This window comes from Ovis canadensis, chromosome 19 (assembly GCF_042477335.2).
Source record: "Ovis canadensis isolate MfBH-ARS-UI-01 breed Bighorn chromosome 19, ARS-UI_OviCan_v2, whole genome shotgun sequence".
NCBI lineage: Eukaryota > Metazoa > Chordata > Mammalia > Artiodactyla > Bovidae > Ovis > Ovis canadensis.
In genome coordinates, this window is record NC_091263.1 from 65,784,150 (window position 1) to 65,801,388 (window position 17,239).

Sequence of the window (17,239 nt, forward strand, 5' to 3'; positions counted from 1 at the left end):
TCTTTGTTATGTTATTGGTGGCTCAGATGGCTAAGAATCTGCCTGCAGTGCAGAAGACCCAGGTTTGATCCCTGAGTTGGGAAGATCCCCTGGAGAAAGGAATGGCTACCCATTCCAGTATTCTTGCCTGGAAAATCCCATAAACAGGGGAGCCTGGCAGGCTATAGTCCATGGGGTGTCAAAGAGGCAGACACCACTGAGCAACTAACACTTTCACTTTGTAACGTTAAAAATGAATTTAGAAATACTAGTTATTTGACAATGTCTACTCAGACATAAGGAAGGGAGCTTCATAACTCCCATTGTCTCAATCTTGAGTATTCTCTTTCCACAGCACCCTTGGCCTCAATTGGCCCAGAAAACACATGGAAACTGATAATGGAGTGATATTCCAAAGTACAACAGTAACATTTTAAATGATATTAGTACATCTCCAGCCTTGGACTTCAAAAAAGTAGTGGCAAGTGGTGCAGCCCATTAGAGCAATCAGGGATTGCATGGCTCTTTGCAGGCAGACAGATGGAAAAGAAAATGGGGACAGAGTCTGGCTTAATGGCAGAGAGCAGACATTGTTTGTACGTCAGTTTAGGAAGGGAGGGTAGGAGTCTGCCACGTTTTACCCTAGGAGCACAGGGCACAGGAGGTGACTTCTGCAGATGGAACTTGGCATGGGATTGGACCAGGGGACTGATGGCGTGTGAGCCGGCGAAGTCTGTTTAGACATCTCTGCTCAGTTGTCTTCTGTGTGTTTCCTCCACCCAGCTCCCACCCCATCATCAAGAATACTAAAATAGCAAACCTACACCTAAATTTGCCCTTACCCCCTTACTGTTTCTCATTCTTTCAGCCTTTAGGATGTCATTAGTGTACTTTCAAAAAAAAAAAATTTCTATTCCTGAGAGCCCAAGGTAGAAGAAAGGTGCAATTAACTTAGGTATAAAAAACTGCCTAGCCTTGTAGGAGCCTAAGCAATTAGCATTCTCCTGGCTGCATGTCCCTCCCCATACATGCATACATGTATTTGAGAAGTACCTGACCATAACTCTGGTTAACTGTCTCGAGTTTGAATCCTTGACTTGCTGGGGTCAAGATATGTTTCACATGCCTGCCTTCCATCTTGAGTTTCCTACTTTCTCTCTCCATTAATTTATAAAACCTACGTCTCCTTCGGATACCAGACAAATTTATATTTTTGCAACAAAATTTTCCTTGATCACTCCAGGCTATTGTGAATGCGCTCTCTCTTCAGAATTCTTGTAGGACTTGTTTTGTCTCTATAGTTCATCTAGCAAATTTCATATGCAGTCTTGAACTGTGGTTTTTTTAATTCCTATAAATTTTGTATTACTTCCCCATTGAGATTATAAAGTCCTTGAGGGCAAGAACCATCTTACTGTTTTATCTGCTTTTTTTTTTTGAAGGTGTATCTTTTCACCTTGAACAGTGACTGTGAGCTTTTTTAATTTTTTATTTTATTTATGACCCATAGGTGGCACTCATTGAGTACTTGACAGCAAGTGACAACATGAGGCATCTATCTTGTCCAGGCTGCAGATCTTTTTCTTCCAGTGATGACTCAAATTGAAATATCATTAAGTACTCAGTTGATCCAGTACCTTCCAAAGACCTCTATTGCTGTGGCACAGTTTCAATTAAATGACAGATGCTCTCTTATATGAGCACTCACCAGAATTTTCATATTCTTTCTTACAGGACCGTGTGACATTTAGAAGAATCATAGTGAAAAACAATGCAAAAAAGAGGAAGATGTTTGAATCATTTATTGAATCTGTGCCGCTTCTTAAATCACTAGAGGTAAAGCCTATTTTAATATGAGACTGTATATGGGGACTTAAGAAAAGCTGTTAAACCAATTCTCTTGTTAGGTTTCTTAATTCATACTATTCTAGCCCATTTCAATGTTGTATAGATACTGTCAGTATTTGTGACTTTAATTTAAGGTCTTTTCCTTAGAATTTGTGTGTTCATTGTTTCAGGTATCAGAACGAATGAAGATCGTGGATGTAATAGGAGAAAAGGTCTATAAGGATGGAGAGCGCATAATCACTCAGGTGAGTGGGGAGCTCGGGCACCTCCTTTCTCGGAAGTCACCTCCTGAAGGACTAGTGCGTCATTTGTCCACTCATCCTGGGGAGCTCATGTTGCAAGGTACTCAGGCACACTTGCTGCAGAATCTTCTGAAGCCCATCGATGTTCACCTCTGGCCTCTGTTCACCTTTCCTTGGCTTCTGGTTTTGTTCTTTTGGATATCGCTTTCTTTTAACCCTGAGTAAGCCACCTTCATCACTGTTAAAACCTGGAGGTCAGAGAGTTGTGTACTTTCTTTCTCTGTTTGGCCCAAAGTGTCTCTTAGCTAACCTAATACACAGCAGTCTTCAGTGATTGACCAGATTTGTAAGGTGCCTTTAGTGTTTCCTTTGTACCGTTCTGTCATGTTACTTCAGGTACTGTAAGGATCACCACACAGTGGACTTGAACATTATGATGAGTGCTGTGTAATAATTTTCCTTATCTACTGTGTTTGCTTTTTTAATTATATGTAAGATATTATGGTCGGCTTCCCTGGTGGCTCAGAGGGTAAACCGTTTGCCTGCAGTGCAGGAGACGGGGGTTCAATCCCTGGGTCAGGAAGATCCCCTGGAGAAGGCAATGGCACCCCACTCCAGTACGCTTGCCTGGAAAGTCCCATAGACTGAGAAGCCTGGTAGGCTATAGTCCATGGGGTTGCAAAGAGTCGGACACGACTGAGCGACTTCACTTCTCTTCACTTCAAAAGGTATTATAGATTTTTCCATTTTATATTTCCATTTCCATATTATAAACTTCTCTGTGAGTGGTTCTGGCAAGATCACTGGGAAGAGGACTTCCCTGGCAGTCCAGTGGTTAGGACTCCATGCTTCGACTGCAAGAGTCACGAGTTAAATCCCTGGTCAGGGTGGGAGCGAAGATCTCACAAGCCACACACTGAAGCCAAAAAAAATTTTTTAATTAAAAAAACAAAAGGAGCACTGGGGAGATGTCTGGTTGGTCTGGGTTGAGGAATGTGCCCTCCTTGAACCTCAACTTGGGGCTAGAAGGAAGACTCAGAGTGGACAAACCTAAATCCCCAGACCACCCTTGGGGCCTGGAGGTGGAGTTGACCAAACCAGTGCCACAGAAATTAATCAGACTGATGGCAGAAGGAGAGAGAGATGCTCCCAGAGTAAAAGGGCTAATGAATAAATGGTGTCTAAGTGGCATCTCCAAATGCCTTTGTTTTCCAGATAGCCCCACTGTTAATAATTCCTTTAATTAGAAGTTGGTTTGATTCAGTATTTGTTAAGATAGACAAGTAGGACCAGATTTAAGTGCTATAATGAGAGGGGAAGGAATGACAGTGAGAATGTAGAGGAGGAAGCATTCCATATGGTTTCATAGAGGAACCAACCTTTGAACTAAGCTGAAAGAACAAGTGCATTTTCAGCAGTTGGGGTCAGGGAAAGATCTTCCAGGGCAAGAGAACAGTATAAGCAAAGGGCGTGGATGTGAGCTGTGTTCCAGGCCAGGTGTCCTGGTATGGGAAGAACGTGCAGCTGAGTTGCCGAGATGGAATGTGTTGACTTGGCCACATTTGTTTCTGAACCTGCAGCACTTTAATTTACCTCCAGAGGACCTCTACTTTGTCCTGAAAGCCCCAGGCCTTCAGGAGGTATATCAAGAGGTATAAAAACCCACAGTGTTTTCTGGGATATGTGTGTTCTTGAAGTTAGGAGTGCTAGGTGGTAGTGCAGAATGGCCACAAATTAAGATGATGCCCACTTTATAGACCCCTTTTAGCAGTGTCTCTTGACTAAGACTTCTCTAAGGACTAGCAGTATTAGCATTATATCAGAATGTTAGAAATTGTTAGGGATTATGGTTCCTGGGCCCCATGCCAGACCAACTGCAAAAACCATACTTTATGTTGTTTTGTTTGTCTCCTTGTTTGTTTGGTCAGCTTTGTTACCCTGTATTTGACATACAATAAAATTACCAAGTTCAAGTATACAATTTGTGAGTTTTATAACCACCCCTATAATTATAGTGTAGAGCTTTTCTAATCACCTCGAAAAGTTGCTTGTTTGTATTTTAAGTAAATCCCCTCACCCACCCCCTTATTCCTGAAAACCACTGATCTGCTTTCTATCACTTTAGAAATTCCTTTTCTAGAATTTCACATAAATGAAACCATATAATGTGTAGTTTTTTTTTGTGTCTGACTTATTTCTCTTAGCATAATGTTTCTGAGGTTTATCTATGTTGTGTGTTTCAGAGGATTATTCCTTTTTGTTGGAGAATAGTATTCCATTATACAGATGTACCATAACTTGTCTTTCCACCCACCAGTTGAGAACTATTTGGGGTCTTTGCAAATTTTGGCAGTTATGAATAAAGCTGCAATAAGCATTCACATACAAGTCTTTGCACGGATATATGTTTTTATGGAATTGCTGAGTCACATGGTAAACATTTGTTTCACAGGTTGCCAAATGTTTTTTAAGATGTCTGTACCACTGTGCATTCCCCCAACAGTGTTCAAGAGTTCCCGTTGCTGTGTATCCACATCAGCACTTAGTACCGGGTCTTTAATGTTAGCCATCCTAGAGTGAATATCTCATTTTGGTTTTATTTTACATCTACCTAATGTCTAATGATGGTGAGCATCTTTTCCTGTGATTGCTTTTCATCCGTATTTTTTTTTTTGGTGAAGTACACCTTTTGCCCTATTTTAAATTAGGTCATTCGGCTTCTTAATATATTGAGTTGCAAGAATTCTTTAAAAAAAAAGATTTATCCATTGATTTATGGCTTTGCTGGGGCTCATTGCTGCATGCAGCCCTGCTGCCGTTGCGGAGGCTACTTTCTAGCTGTGGTGCCCTGGCTGCTCACTGCAGAGCACCAGCTCTGGATCACTGGCTCGGTAGTTGTGGCCCATGGGCTTAGTCGCAGCTTGTGGGGTTCCCTGACCAGGGATTGACTCTGTGTCCCCTGCATTGGCAAGTGAATTTTTTTACCACTGAGCTGCCAAGGAATCCCCTGAGTTGTAAGAATTCTTTATGTACTCTGAGAACAAATCCTTTACCAGGCCAACAATTTGTAAATATTTCTCCCAGAATGTGGCTGTGAGGCTTGGCTCTTCATTTTATTAGTAATACCTTAAAAAGCAACAGTTTTAAATTTTGGCAAGTCCAGTTTGTCATTATTTTCCTCTTATAATTCACTCTGTTTGTGTCCTACTTAAAAAAAAAAAAGTTTGCATAATCAATAAGATTTTCTCTTATTCAACTTCTAGGCAAGTACTGTTCAGTAGAAATATTATGTGAGCCCCAAACAATTTAAAATATTTTAGTAGCCAAATTAAAAAAAAGGTGAACTTTAATTTTAATAGGGTATTTTAACATACTAAATCTAAAATATTACATTTCAACATCTAAGTGATATAACAATTTAATAATGAGATATTTTACATTTGGAGGATATTCAGTCTTTAAAATTCAACGTATATTTTACACTTGCAGCACCTATGAATTTATACAAGCCACAGTTCAGGTGCCCAGTAGTGACATGTGACTAGTGGCTCCTATACTGAACCATGCAATTCTAGTCTCATAGTTTTAGATCTTACATTTAGATCTGTGATCCATTTTGAATTAATTACAAGAGAGAGAAGGTTAGAGCTTTTCATATGGATGTCCAGTTACTTCAGCACCATTTTCCTATCCCATTGCCTGGACACTTGCAATGAGAATCAGTCGCCCAAATATGTTTGGGTCTATGTCTGATCTCTTTTGTTCCACTGATCTATGCCTGCCTCTCAGTTAATGCTATGTTGTCTTGATTATAATTGCTTTATATAGTAAATCTTTCAATCAGATAGTTTAAAGCCCTCCAAATTTTCTGTTCTTTGTCCAATTATTTTGTCTGTGCTATGCTCTTTGCATTTCTGTATACATTTTACAACCAGCTTATCAACTTCTACCAAAAAAACTGCTGAGCTTTTTTATTGGGATTACATAAGTTGAATCTATAGATAAGTTCGGGGAGTAGTTGACATCTTAATAGTGAGTCTTTTGTGACAGTCTCAGCCTATTGAAAGTGATGCTGTTTGCACTTATCTTTGCCCATACTGTTAATACTTGCGGTGAGCCTTCACAAACATTTACCCTGGCAGAGCCAGCGCCATAGCTGGACCAGCCCTTCTGGTTCTTATTATGATTGCAAGATGCACCTTGAGCAACAACCATCTGGGAACTTTGAAAAAACAAGGTTTATTACTCACAGGTCCTGAGGCGCAGGCCCAGAGCCACACAGTGAGTTCACAGGGGAAAGTCCATCCATGCGCACGTACTGACCTGGAATTGCCTTTACTGGGGATGACGGTGCTTGTGGTGCCCAGGGTTGTGTAGGTTTACTCCTTATTGGTATGCCTCAAACATAAGAGTATCTTCCCTGGTGGCTCAGACGGTAAAGAGTCTGCAATGCGGGAGACCCGGGTTCGATCCCTGGGTTGGGAAGATACTCTGGAGAAGGAAATGACAACCCACTCCAGTATTCTTGCCTGGAAAATCCCATGGACAGAGTGGCCTGGCGGGCTACAGTCCACGGGGTCACAAAGAATCAGACATGACTGAGCGACTAACACACACAAACAAAAGAGTAGGAATTTGGGCACAAGAATGTAAAAGGGGTCACTCAGGCAGTTTTCATTTGTTCTAGGGGTGGTTACACAGGTGTGTACAAGTGTAAAAATTCATTAAGCTGCAGCATTGAAATGAGCACTTTAAATTATGATTGTTATGTATCTTTCTCAACAAAGGGCTCAGACACCGCCCTTTAGCACTTCTCACTTACAGTTCTTCTCTACTGCTCACTACTCTCTTCCCGGTCACCAGTGTTTCCATACATTTGACTATTACTCTTGACCTCCCGGCAACACTGCACACTGGTAATCACATCTTCCTTTATGAAACTCCCTCCTTGGACCTAGAAATGATTTTCCCTCTTGGTGGCCCTGTGTCTGGCTCCTCTTTAGTTTCCTTCATGGCTTTCCATCCTTCATCAACTTATATCCAAAAGTTTTATATCCTATTTGTATTACGCAAATAGAACTTATTGGTGATTTGGTTATGCTTATTGGTGATTTGGGTGTAGGGTCAATTCAGTCTCTCAGTCGTGTCTGACTCTTTGCAACCCTATGGCCTGCAGCTTGCGAGGCTTCTCTGTCTATCACCAGCTTCCGGAGCTTGCGCAAACTCATGTCCATCGAATCGGTGATGCCATCCAACAGTCTTGTCCTCAGTTGTCCCCTTCTCCTCCTGCCTTCAATCTTTCCCAGCATCAGGGTCTTTTCCAAGGAGTCAGTTCTTCCCATCAGGTGGCCAAAATATTGGAGCTTCCACTTCAGCATCAGTCCTCCCAATGAATATTTAGGACTGATTTCTTTTAGGATTGACTGGTTTGATCTAACAAACCAAAGGATGGTTTGATCTATCTAGGTATGCAGGGTACCTACCCAACATAGCAACACAGAAATACACAGACAGCCCCTTATAAAGCTATGGAGCAGTGATTATTATGTGGTGACCTAGGACTAGATTAACGCAGGAGTGTCAGCCTGAGCTGTGTGTGGTCCCTGTGTGATGCATGAAGGACATGAAGTCTTATGGAGACATACAACCTGTCACATGCAATGAGAGCGCATGATTAGTATTGGATTATTCAGTGTAGATGGCCTTTGCTTCAGAAGTTAGGTGAGAAGCCAGAGACTGATGTGTGCCTGAGAGCCTCCTCTTCCATAGCTGGTTGCCTGCCTCTCACCTCCTTCCAGGCTTCGCTCACATCTCAGCTTCTCACTGAGGTGCTCCTGTATGCTACGTAACATCTCTTCCCTCACCACTCCGGATCCCACATTCCCTGCTCTACTTTTTTCCTATGGCCCTTATTGCCTTCCAGTACAGCAGCATAATTTACTGATTCATTATGTTGGTCGTTTACAGTTTGTTTACTCTACCAGACTGTAATTTCCACAAGGGTAGGGATATTGTTTATCCACTGATTTATCTCTCACGGCACATAATAATTATTGGTTGAATTACCTGAATAACTGGTTCAGCTAAGTGGTTTAACATCAAAACAAGCAAAGCCAAGGCTGAGGCTTAAAGAGTGACATCAGCCCCCATGAAGGCACCTGTCTCACTAAGGTGGTGCTTTCTCCAGCTCCACGCTGTCCTCTGGAGGGCTGTATTTGATGGTGGAGATCTTCGCTGGGCTTCATGACCCAGGGTTAGCCAGGAGTCACCTTGACACTGCCTGCAGCTGACCTGGCTACTTACCCCTTATCATAGGTCTCGTTAGCTGACCAACATGAGCTGTAAGAATATGATCTGTGCAGTTGCCAGCCTGGGTGGAGACAGATGGGAATATTCCATGTTAGGAAGGAGAGATGTTTGTCAGTCGTAGTTGGTCTGACATCAGGATCCTCCTGTTTTTGTTCTGAACTTGTTAGCCATCAATTGGTTTGTAGGTTTGGAAAATAATAAAATTGGAGCTCAGGCAATGTGAAGATTGTCTATTTCTTTGTCCTTCAGTACATATGTATGGCTCTGACCTCCCCTTCTCTCCCTTTTCAGGGTGAAAAGGCTGATAGCTTTTACATTATAGAGTCTGGTGAAGTGAGCATCTTGATCAAAAGCAAGGTGAGTTTATGTGTGATGATGTGGGTTGTTCCAGGGGAGATACAGATGCCAGTTGTATGCACAGAATGTAACTGTTTACTTTAATAGTGTGAAGTGTGTTTCATGTGCCAGAATCATAATTGATATGTGAGATTATGTGACTGACAGAGACCAGGGTTTAACCCCACTCATTGATAAAGATTTCTGTTATGTAATTAAGGATATGAGAAGTAGTGGCCTATAAATCAATAAGAAAAAGGGTAAGTACCCTAATAGAAAATGGGGAGATTACTGAATATATAACAAAGAATACATTGTGAGTGTTGGTTATGAAAAAGCTTCCTTTTTAGCATGCTAGGAAGGGAGTCTCTAGGGCAGTTATTATTGTGGCCATTTGATGGATACGGAGACCTAGCAAACACAATGACCTATAGGTGGAAAGAGTGATTCTTAGGATAAATTCATCATCATTAGATATTGTTTCAGTTTTTTTTAAGAGTAAATAATTTTTAAAAATACTGACTTACTATATGATACTAAATCAACTTAGTGTGAAACCTTTTACAGGATATTTTTTGTAAAAGTTAAGTGTGGAGAAAGAGGACTTCCCCAGTGACTCAGTAGTAAAGAATCTGCTGGCCACTGCAAGAGATGCGAGGTGGATTCCTGGATCAGGAAGATCCCCTGGAGAAGGAAATGGCAGTATTCTTGCCTGAAAAATCCTGTAGACAGAGGAGCTTGGCAGGCTACAGTCCATGGGGTCACAGAGAGTCGGACATGAGTGAGCAACTAAACAGCAACAATGGAGAAAGAAAAATATGATTACTGCCTATAAGATGGCTTGATTCCTAATTAAAATTTTTTTACTTATAGTTTTTGGACTACTGATATATGTTTGTACATTTCTCATATTTATTGACACCTACTGATCACAGCATAGTATTATGTTTGTAGGTCCAACAGCACTGTGGCACTGGATTGGGAAAGAAGGCAAGCTTGTCAGAGATTCAGTCTTGTTCTCTGCCCAGACCTACCCAATCAGAATCTGCATTATATCAAAACCTACAGGGGGCTGGTGTTCACAATACAGTGGGATAAGTGCTCTTCTAGAGAAGGGATTAGGCGGACATGAGCATGTCTGGAGTCCCAGAGAATACGACAGACACTGGAGAGAGAACATTGGCTTGGGAAGGGCTAGATCAGCTTCAGAGCAAACAGGTCAGGGCAGAAGTGTGGAAGGAGGGAAAATCAAACCATGAGCATGGTACTTTTATTTATTTTGCTAAATTAACCTTCAAAAAATTATTTATCTGCCCCTGCCATAAAGTGGCTCTTACAGGTTGAAACTAATTCTTACTAATAAGTTATAAGTATTTTTTTATTTAAACAAGTTATTGATTAGCTTAGCAGATAGATTTGTTAAAAAAAAAAATAGATAGTAAGTAAAATATAGTACATTATTCTCCGTAATTCAAAAAGCACAAAATATAACCTGTTTGATTTCTTAAACTATCATTTTAAAATTCAAACTACTATAAAAATTTTTTAGTTACTTATCTCTTCTGCACAAATGTAGTGGGACCACTAGTTTAAGATGCAGATAGTACATAAAAATGAAATTGTTCTCTGTAATGTATTGTCTGAGTCCTGCTGGGCCTTAAGTCAGAAAGAAGTAGCTCTGGATGTGACTCTAACCAAGAGAAGCATTGGCATTATTTAGGAAGAATTAGCCAAAGACCTTGTCTTTTCCCTTGTGTCTCAGAAGTCAGCATCTACCAAATGGATTGCATTCATATATATATTGAAATGTACATGTAATATATTAATATTCCATACATTTAATATATGTTAAAGTATATTAACATAATATTGTATGTTGGTTTATATACTGTATTACATTAATATGTGATATTAGTATATAATATATATACTACAATAATTATATTATATACGCACACCTCACCTCTTGGTAAAAGCCAGCTCCTTTGGTTAAACCAGGCCCCGGAGAGTAGCCCATGCAGTTTACACAGTGTAGTCAGTCTCTGCAACACGAATCTCTAGGTAATAGTGGCAAGTGTACTGAGAAGGGACCGCAAGGGTGTGCAACTGGATGTGTCTACTTGTGATTCTGAAATCAGTCGTGTTCTCTACCTGTTCTAGACTAAAGTCAACAAGGATGGTGAGAACCAGGAGGTCGAGATTGCACGCTGCCGCAAGGGGCAGTACTTTGGAGAGCTTGCACTGGTCACCAACAAACCCAGAGCTGCTTCGGCTTATGCAGTGGGAGATGTGAAATGCTTAGGTAAGAAAGATGCTTTGTGCATTAATTTTTTTTCCCTAATATGCAGTATTTTTTCCCCATCAACACGCCTTGACTTACTCCACCAGTTCTCACATCTAGGCTTGCATAGTTTGTGTGACCAACTAGAAATGGGTGAATGTGTTCTTTTGGCAAACATTCGTGAGCACTGACAATAGCCTGTGAATGAGATGGACATAGAAGCCCCCAGCCTGTGTGGAAAGAGCAGAGATGGAGACTGGTATCCAGGGCTGTGTGGGGACAGAGAGAATGGGTGCTGCCTCCACATAACACCCCGTCCTTTTCAAGTGTCCAGTATCCAGTAGTCTGATTCCTTCGACAGGAATGGACATGTTTAAGAAAAGGTTTACGTGAGGGAAGCGACTTTGACTTGCTTGTGTGGAGAACTCATCCTCTCCCTCACCTCTTTCTAACAATACAGTTATGGATGTGCAAGCGTTCGAGAGGCTGCTGGGGCCCTGCATGGACATCATGAAGAGGAACATCTCGCACTATGAGGAACAGCTGGTGAAGATGTTTGGCTCCAGCATGGATCTGATCGATCCCGGGCAGTAGGTGTGCCACACCCCAGAGCCTTCTCAGTGTGACACCAGAAACTTCCGGTCAGCCACAGAACACAAACAGAAGACACGACAGAACCGTTCCTGCTGTTGCCACTGCCGCTGCCATCGCCATGGCCGTGGGCACTTAGAAAACTTGAAAGTCAGCACTAAAGGATGGGAGAGGTTCCACCCACACCTCCACTTTGCTTCTGAAAGTCCATTGTTAGACCACTCGTCACGATCACTCCAACCCAGTCTTCACATCTTTGGTTCCAAATGGCATGTCTCTCCAACAATTTAAGTGCCTGATACAAAGTCCAAAGTGTAAACATCTTCCTTTCCTCTCTTGCTGCTACTATGGCTTTTGAAAGTACTGTAGACGCCCTCCCCCAACCTCTCTCAAGGAGGGACATGTTGTAGCCTTCCGTCTCCTCATCTGTCTCTGGAGAAAGTCAACATTTGTTCACAACTGTAGCCTTTTTGGTTGTACCGTTTAAAGTGGTGGCAGATGTGATGGAGGTGTGTGGGCCTGTGGCACTGTACTGTCTGCTGACAGTGGTACACGACAGCTGTCCCCCAATTCTCGGTGATGCTTAGGGAGAGGTCCTGCCCAGGGCCCAGCAGGTCAGCACCCCAGAGCTCACTGATCGGTCATCAGAATCCACGTCAGAGCAGAAAACTGGGGTTTGGCACAGTCTTCAGGTAGCAGAGAGCCAGGGAAGGTTTTCTGGGTTGGGGGGTGTGTTTTCTTTTGCTTTAGTACATTTCTTTTCGTTTCGTTTAACCTCTGTGCAGTGTGCATGAGTGGACTGCTGTCCATCTATGAGGAGTCGGGGTCTGGGACTGCCACTGCTCTATCTGGCCTAAGTATGTTCCCGGGCCACTCCTGCCTGTCTCATTTCCAGTCGCTTCTGCCAGCTGATGGCAGTGTGCTGGCAAAGCCCTTCCCTTCTACTCCAGAGTGGTTACGTAGCTTTGCTGTTGAACCATCAGTTTTTAAACTCTTTAAAGAAAAAGCAGCTATCTTTGTGGAAAAAAAATTTTTTTCCCCTCTATTTAGAGAATTCCCCTTGCACATACTCCTTTATATCAGTTTGTCAGCTGACTCAAGCATTCATCCTAAAGATCAACTCTTTTTGTTTAAAAAAAATTGGTATCGTGTACAATTTCATAGAATTACTGCAAAGACCTTTCTAATTAAGATGTTGGGATATTTGGGGTTCCAGTTGCTAATCCCATAGGAAAGTAACTTAGCTTTTTTTAACCTTTTGATTATATCAGGTAGAGTTCTGATGAATTATCATAATTAACTAGATATATTTCAGAATGAAATTTTTTTCTTCAGAATGACCTAGAATCAGATGTTACAAGAGATCCTAAGAGCAGTGTGACATTTACCTAAAGATAAATTTGGATGTCATAGCCACGTTTATATTAAATCAAGAGGCCCTTTCTGATAGGAATTTTTTAAACTTCTATATCTCAGTGAATCCCTGGGAGATTAACATGCTGGGGCTCAGGTCATCCCTGTTGTAAACAGCGATGGAGCCCATGCAGTCACCATTGCCCTCTTAAACCAGGCTGTCTGCTTTTGCCGCAGACAGTATAGTTGAGAGATCTTTAGAGCAGCGGCTCATCATCGCCTTGCTCTGTTCTCCCTTTTCCTTGTTCTCCATGAAGTGAAAGCAGAAAGACTCTCAGTCGGCAGCCTGCGTTGCAGCTCTCAGATTTGGGAAAGGTTGTAACTAATAACTCCAAAACTGGCAGCTAGCACTGGGAAAGCCTGTGTGGTTTCTCCCCATGATTTTCCAAGGTTCTTTTGTATGGCATTGCTTTATTATCACATAAATTAAGAAACCAGACATTGTACTTTAGCAGACAAGAGCCATACCTGTCTCTCACGCAGGTAACAGGTACATTGGGCTTCAGGAGTGACGCAGAGATCTCGCCCCCAGATTGTGTAAGGACTCCGTGTGAACACGTGCCCCCTTACACTGCCCCACCCTATCCCCATGCCAGCATTAGTTAGGGCCAACTGTGAATTCCGAGCCAGTCACTCCTGCAGGCTGCTAGGGGTAGGACTTCTCATCCTGCCCTCTTTCACATCCCAGTTCAGTCTTCCCCTTCATAGAAACTCTGTGACACCCCCAGCATCCTGACGGTTTCTGTTTTACAAAGTAGCGTTCATCAGGTTTAAGTCTTCCTGCTCTAACTGCGGATGGACATATGGATCATCAGTCCAGACCCTCACTGCCTGTAGGGCCCCTTGAGGGTCTGGCTTGAGGAAGGGAGTCAAGGGACCAGTGTGAGTGAAAAGGACACAGCTGTTACCAAGGCACCAGGAGCCTGACAGTGTTCCAGCATTTCCTTACAGCACGGGGAGTCGAAGGCAGCAGACCAGGTTCGACTCTGGACTCTGCTGTCCGCACCGTGCTGTGCAAGCCCTGTGCTGAGAGCTGAGCCTCACAGGGAGGAGCACCTATTGGGAAGAGATCTTTCTGATCATTGTTTTATATCGTTCTCTTCTAGGATGGATTAGAACTTCATGCCCTCCGTTCTGGCTTTGCTATTGATTTTGCATGGTGGAGGTTGTTCCTTGAGAGCCTTGAGGTCTAACCTGCAGTATTATTTTTCCCACTGGCCCCACTTTATCACACCCCCCTCGCCCTCTTCTTTTGGTTGTATTCTCTGAAGGAAGGGTTCATCTTTCCTGTCCTCTTAATCCGTCATCCTTATATACAAATGTGTCATGCATGATTGCAGTAGATCCTCAGAAATCCGGGTGGAGCTTTCTTTGAACGGTTTAATGAGTGAATTCAGCAGCAAAGTGTCAAGAGCTGATTCCCCAGCTAGGAGAGGTACTGTTCATCCTCTTACTTCCCAGATTCTCTAGTCAGAATGGTCAGTGAGGTGCCACTGGCGCCCAGCCGCCCCTGGACACACAGCATCTCCATGCCTGTCATAGTGTACAAGCAATCCTCTCATTTATGGAAATTAAAAGAGCATTTTTGCACAGAGCAAAAGGAGAAAGACCATGAATGTCATCTTTTATATTTTGTTTTCAGTTGGCCAATGTTGGAATTTTTGTTCTTGACATGCACTTGTAAACCAGTCTCGCCAAGATACAAGTTGTTTTGGCTTTTCACTACAATTACCTCTTGTTCCTCCTGTCTTGACTGCTGACGTTGCTCAATGTTTCCAATGTCTATTTTATGGGAAGCAGCCTTCCCGTGGGTTTCCTTTTACACACTGCAGGGCTATCTTTATACTTCAAGAAAAAAAAAAAAAAAAGGAGAAAACTGTCACCAAACTCATGGGGGATTTGCAGAAAACCATTTAGGCCACCTTGAGTGAAAGGTAGATTCCTCATTGTTTTCCTGAACTCATTGTAGTAAAAGAAATCTAATTCAGCATTATTGTGCTACCTCAAAGGTAAAAATGTTGTAAGGTCTTTTTGGTCCTGAGTTCTACATGTAGTGTTTGAGATGTCTTTCAATTGGAATTATTTTTAAATCATGGGGGAGAATCTTGTTTTAACCTGTTTTACACTTGTATTTTAATCTCTGAAGAATAAGTGATTAGAAAGTAATCAATTCTTGCTCTGTAGTATTGAACATATACTTAAAATCATTGTTTGCCATAAAGAAGGTTGGGTTTTTTAAAAGGAAACTCTAGGGCTCGGCTTTGCTCTTGGTTAATAAAGGCTGACAAATCACGTCTGAATCTTTGGTTCAGCCTGTGTTCTGTTTTTGTCCTCTCATTTCAGGATCCTAGGCCATCACAGCATTCATCTGGCAGATACATTATTGAGATTGGGGTGTGAGCTCTTAAAAATTTGAAAGGAGGGGACTTCCCTTGTGGTTCAGTGGTTAGGACTCAGTGCTTCCACTGCAGGGGGCACAGGTTCAATCCCTGAGCAGGGAACTAAGATCCTGCAGCCAAAAAGGCAGGCAGGTAGAAAGAGAGATTATAGAGAATTGGCTCACACAGCTATGGAAATAGGCAAGTCCCTAGATATGCAGGGCGAGTTGGCAAGTTGTAGACCTAAAAATGCTGATAGTTCAATTCCAGGCTGAGTCTGAAGACCTGAGAACTGAGAGTCAATAGCATTGTTCACATGCAAAGACTAGCAAGTTAAAGACTCAGGAAGAGACGACATCCCAGTATGAAGGCAGTCAGGCAGGATAATTCTTTCTTGGGAGAGCCAAGGCTTTTTGTTACGTTCAGACTTTCAACTGATTGGATGAGACCTGCCCACATTAGGGAGGGCAATCTGCTGTACTGAGTTCATTGATTTAATGTTGTGTGCATGCATGTTAAGTTGCTCCAGTCGTATCTGATTCTTTGCAACCCTATGGACAATAGACCACCAGGCTCCTCTGTCCATGGGATATTGCAGGCAGGAATACTGGAGTGGGTTGCCATGCCCTCCTCCAGGGGATCTTCCCAACCCAGGGGTCAAATCTGAGTCTCTTCTGTCTTCTGCCTTGGCAGGCAGGTTCTTTACCACTAGCGCCACCTGGGAAGCCTGATTTCAATGTTAATGTCATCCAAAACCACCTTTACAAAAACTCAGAACAGTGTTGGACCAAATACCTGGGCACCCCATGGCCCATAAGTTGGCACATGAAATAAACCACCACAGCATGCTATTTGAATTGTTTGGGGATGGTATACAAGAGCATCCAGTATATCTCTTGCTGGGGAATGATATACTCACTAATGAAGCCCAGTAGAGAACATCTCTTGTCTGACAATATTAATTACTTCCTTCTCTGTAGCGTAGTTTTTGGCTCCCTTAGTGGCTCAGCGATACAGAATCTGCCTGCCAATGCAGGAGACACAGTTTCTATCCCTGGATCGGGAAGATGCCCCAGAGAAGGAAATGGCACCCAGTCCACTATTCTTGCTGGGGAAGTCCCATAGACAGAGGAGCCTGGCAGGTTACAGGCAATAGGATCACAAAGAGTCAGACACAGGGACTAAACAACAACATTGTAAACAAACAGAACTAGCAACGCCTCTGTGATAGCCCACTGTATTTCCAGTTTCTTTCCCAGTGACCAAAAGAAGCTCATTCTATAACAAAACCATGTTCCACATTGATCTTGCCTTCATCTGACATTACAAAAGGGCTAAGTAACAGGTGAATATACAAAACACTCATGTGATAGGGGTCTGAGAAGCTGGTTGCTGAACTACGCAAAGCCAAACTGGCCTTGTTTTGAGGCTTTAAACATTAACTATGGTTTGGCCTTTGTGGTTCTGGTGGTGGTATTACTATGAACAGTTAAGAAGTGCCAGGAAAATGACAGGATCATATGGTCCGCAGCCTTCACCTTGAAGAGTGAACATTATATGAGGACTTTGCTTTCTATATGTGTTCTAACAGGAAGCTAGAAAGTTGTGCCATCAAATTAACTGAATATATCTTTAGTGACTTCAGTGCATCAACTTTTTAACAACAGAATTGAAACAGTATTACTTATAATGTGATAAAGGAGATTAGAGTTGTTTCACATCATTCATGTTAAATATGAATTTTTCTTTCTTTACACATCCTCTCTAAAGACAAATGTCCCATCACAGATGATGGCCAGCAATACATGTTGTTATCTGATTGTTTGGAGAAATGCAGAGCATCAGCCAGGAACATATTAAAT

The 17,239-nt window shown here is 42.3% G+C and overlaps 1 protein-coding gene across 1 annotated transcript in view; it reads left to right on the top strand.

The window, feature by feature from the left end:
- The window catches only part of PRKAR2A (protein kinase cAMP-dependent type II regulatory subunit alpha), a 66,652-nt gene extending 51,353 nt beyond the window's left edge, over positions 1-15,299 (top strand). Inside the window, exons 7-11 of the mRNA XM_069562436.1 lie at positions 1,714-1,815; positions 1,998-2,072; positions 8,670-8,735; positions 10,875-11,016; positions 11,456-15,299. Of these exons, the coding sequence (XP_069418537.1) occupies positions 1,714-1,815; positions 1,998-2,072; positions 8,670-8,735; positions 10,875-11,016; positions 11,456-11,589 (519 nt within the window). The 3' untranslated portion in view covers positions 11,590-15,299. The remainder of the gene's footprint in view (positions 1-1,713; positions 1,816-1,997; positions 2,073-8,669; positions 8,736-10,874; positions 11,017-11,455) is intronic.
- The last annotated feature ends 1,940 nt before the right edge of the window (positions 15,300-17,239 follow it).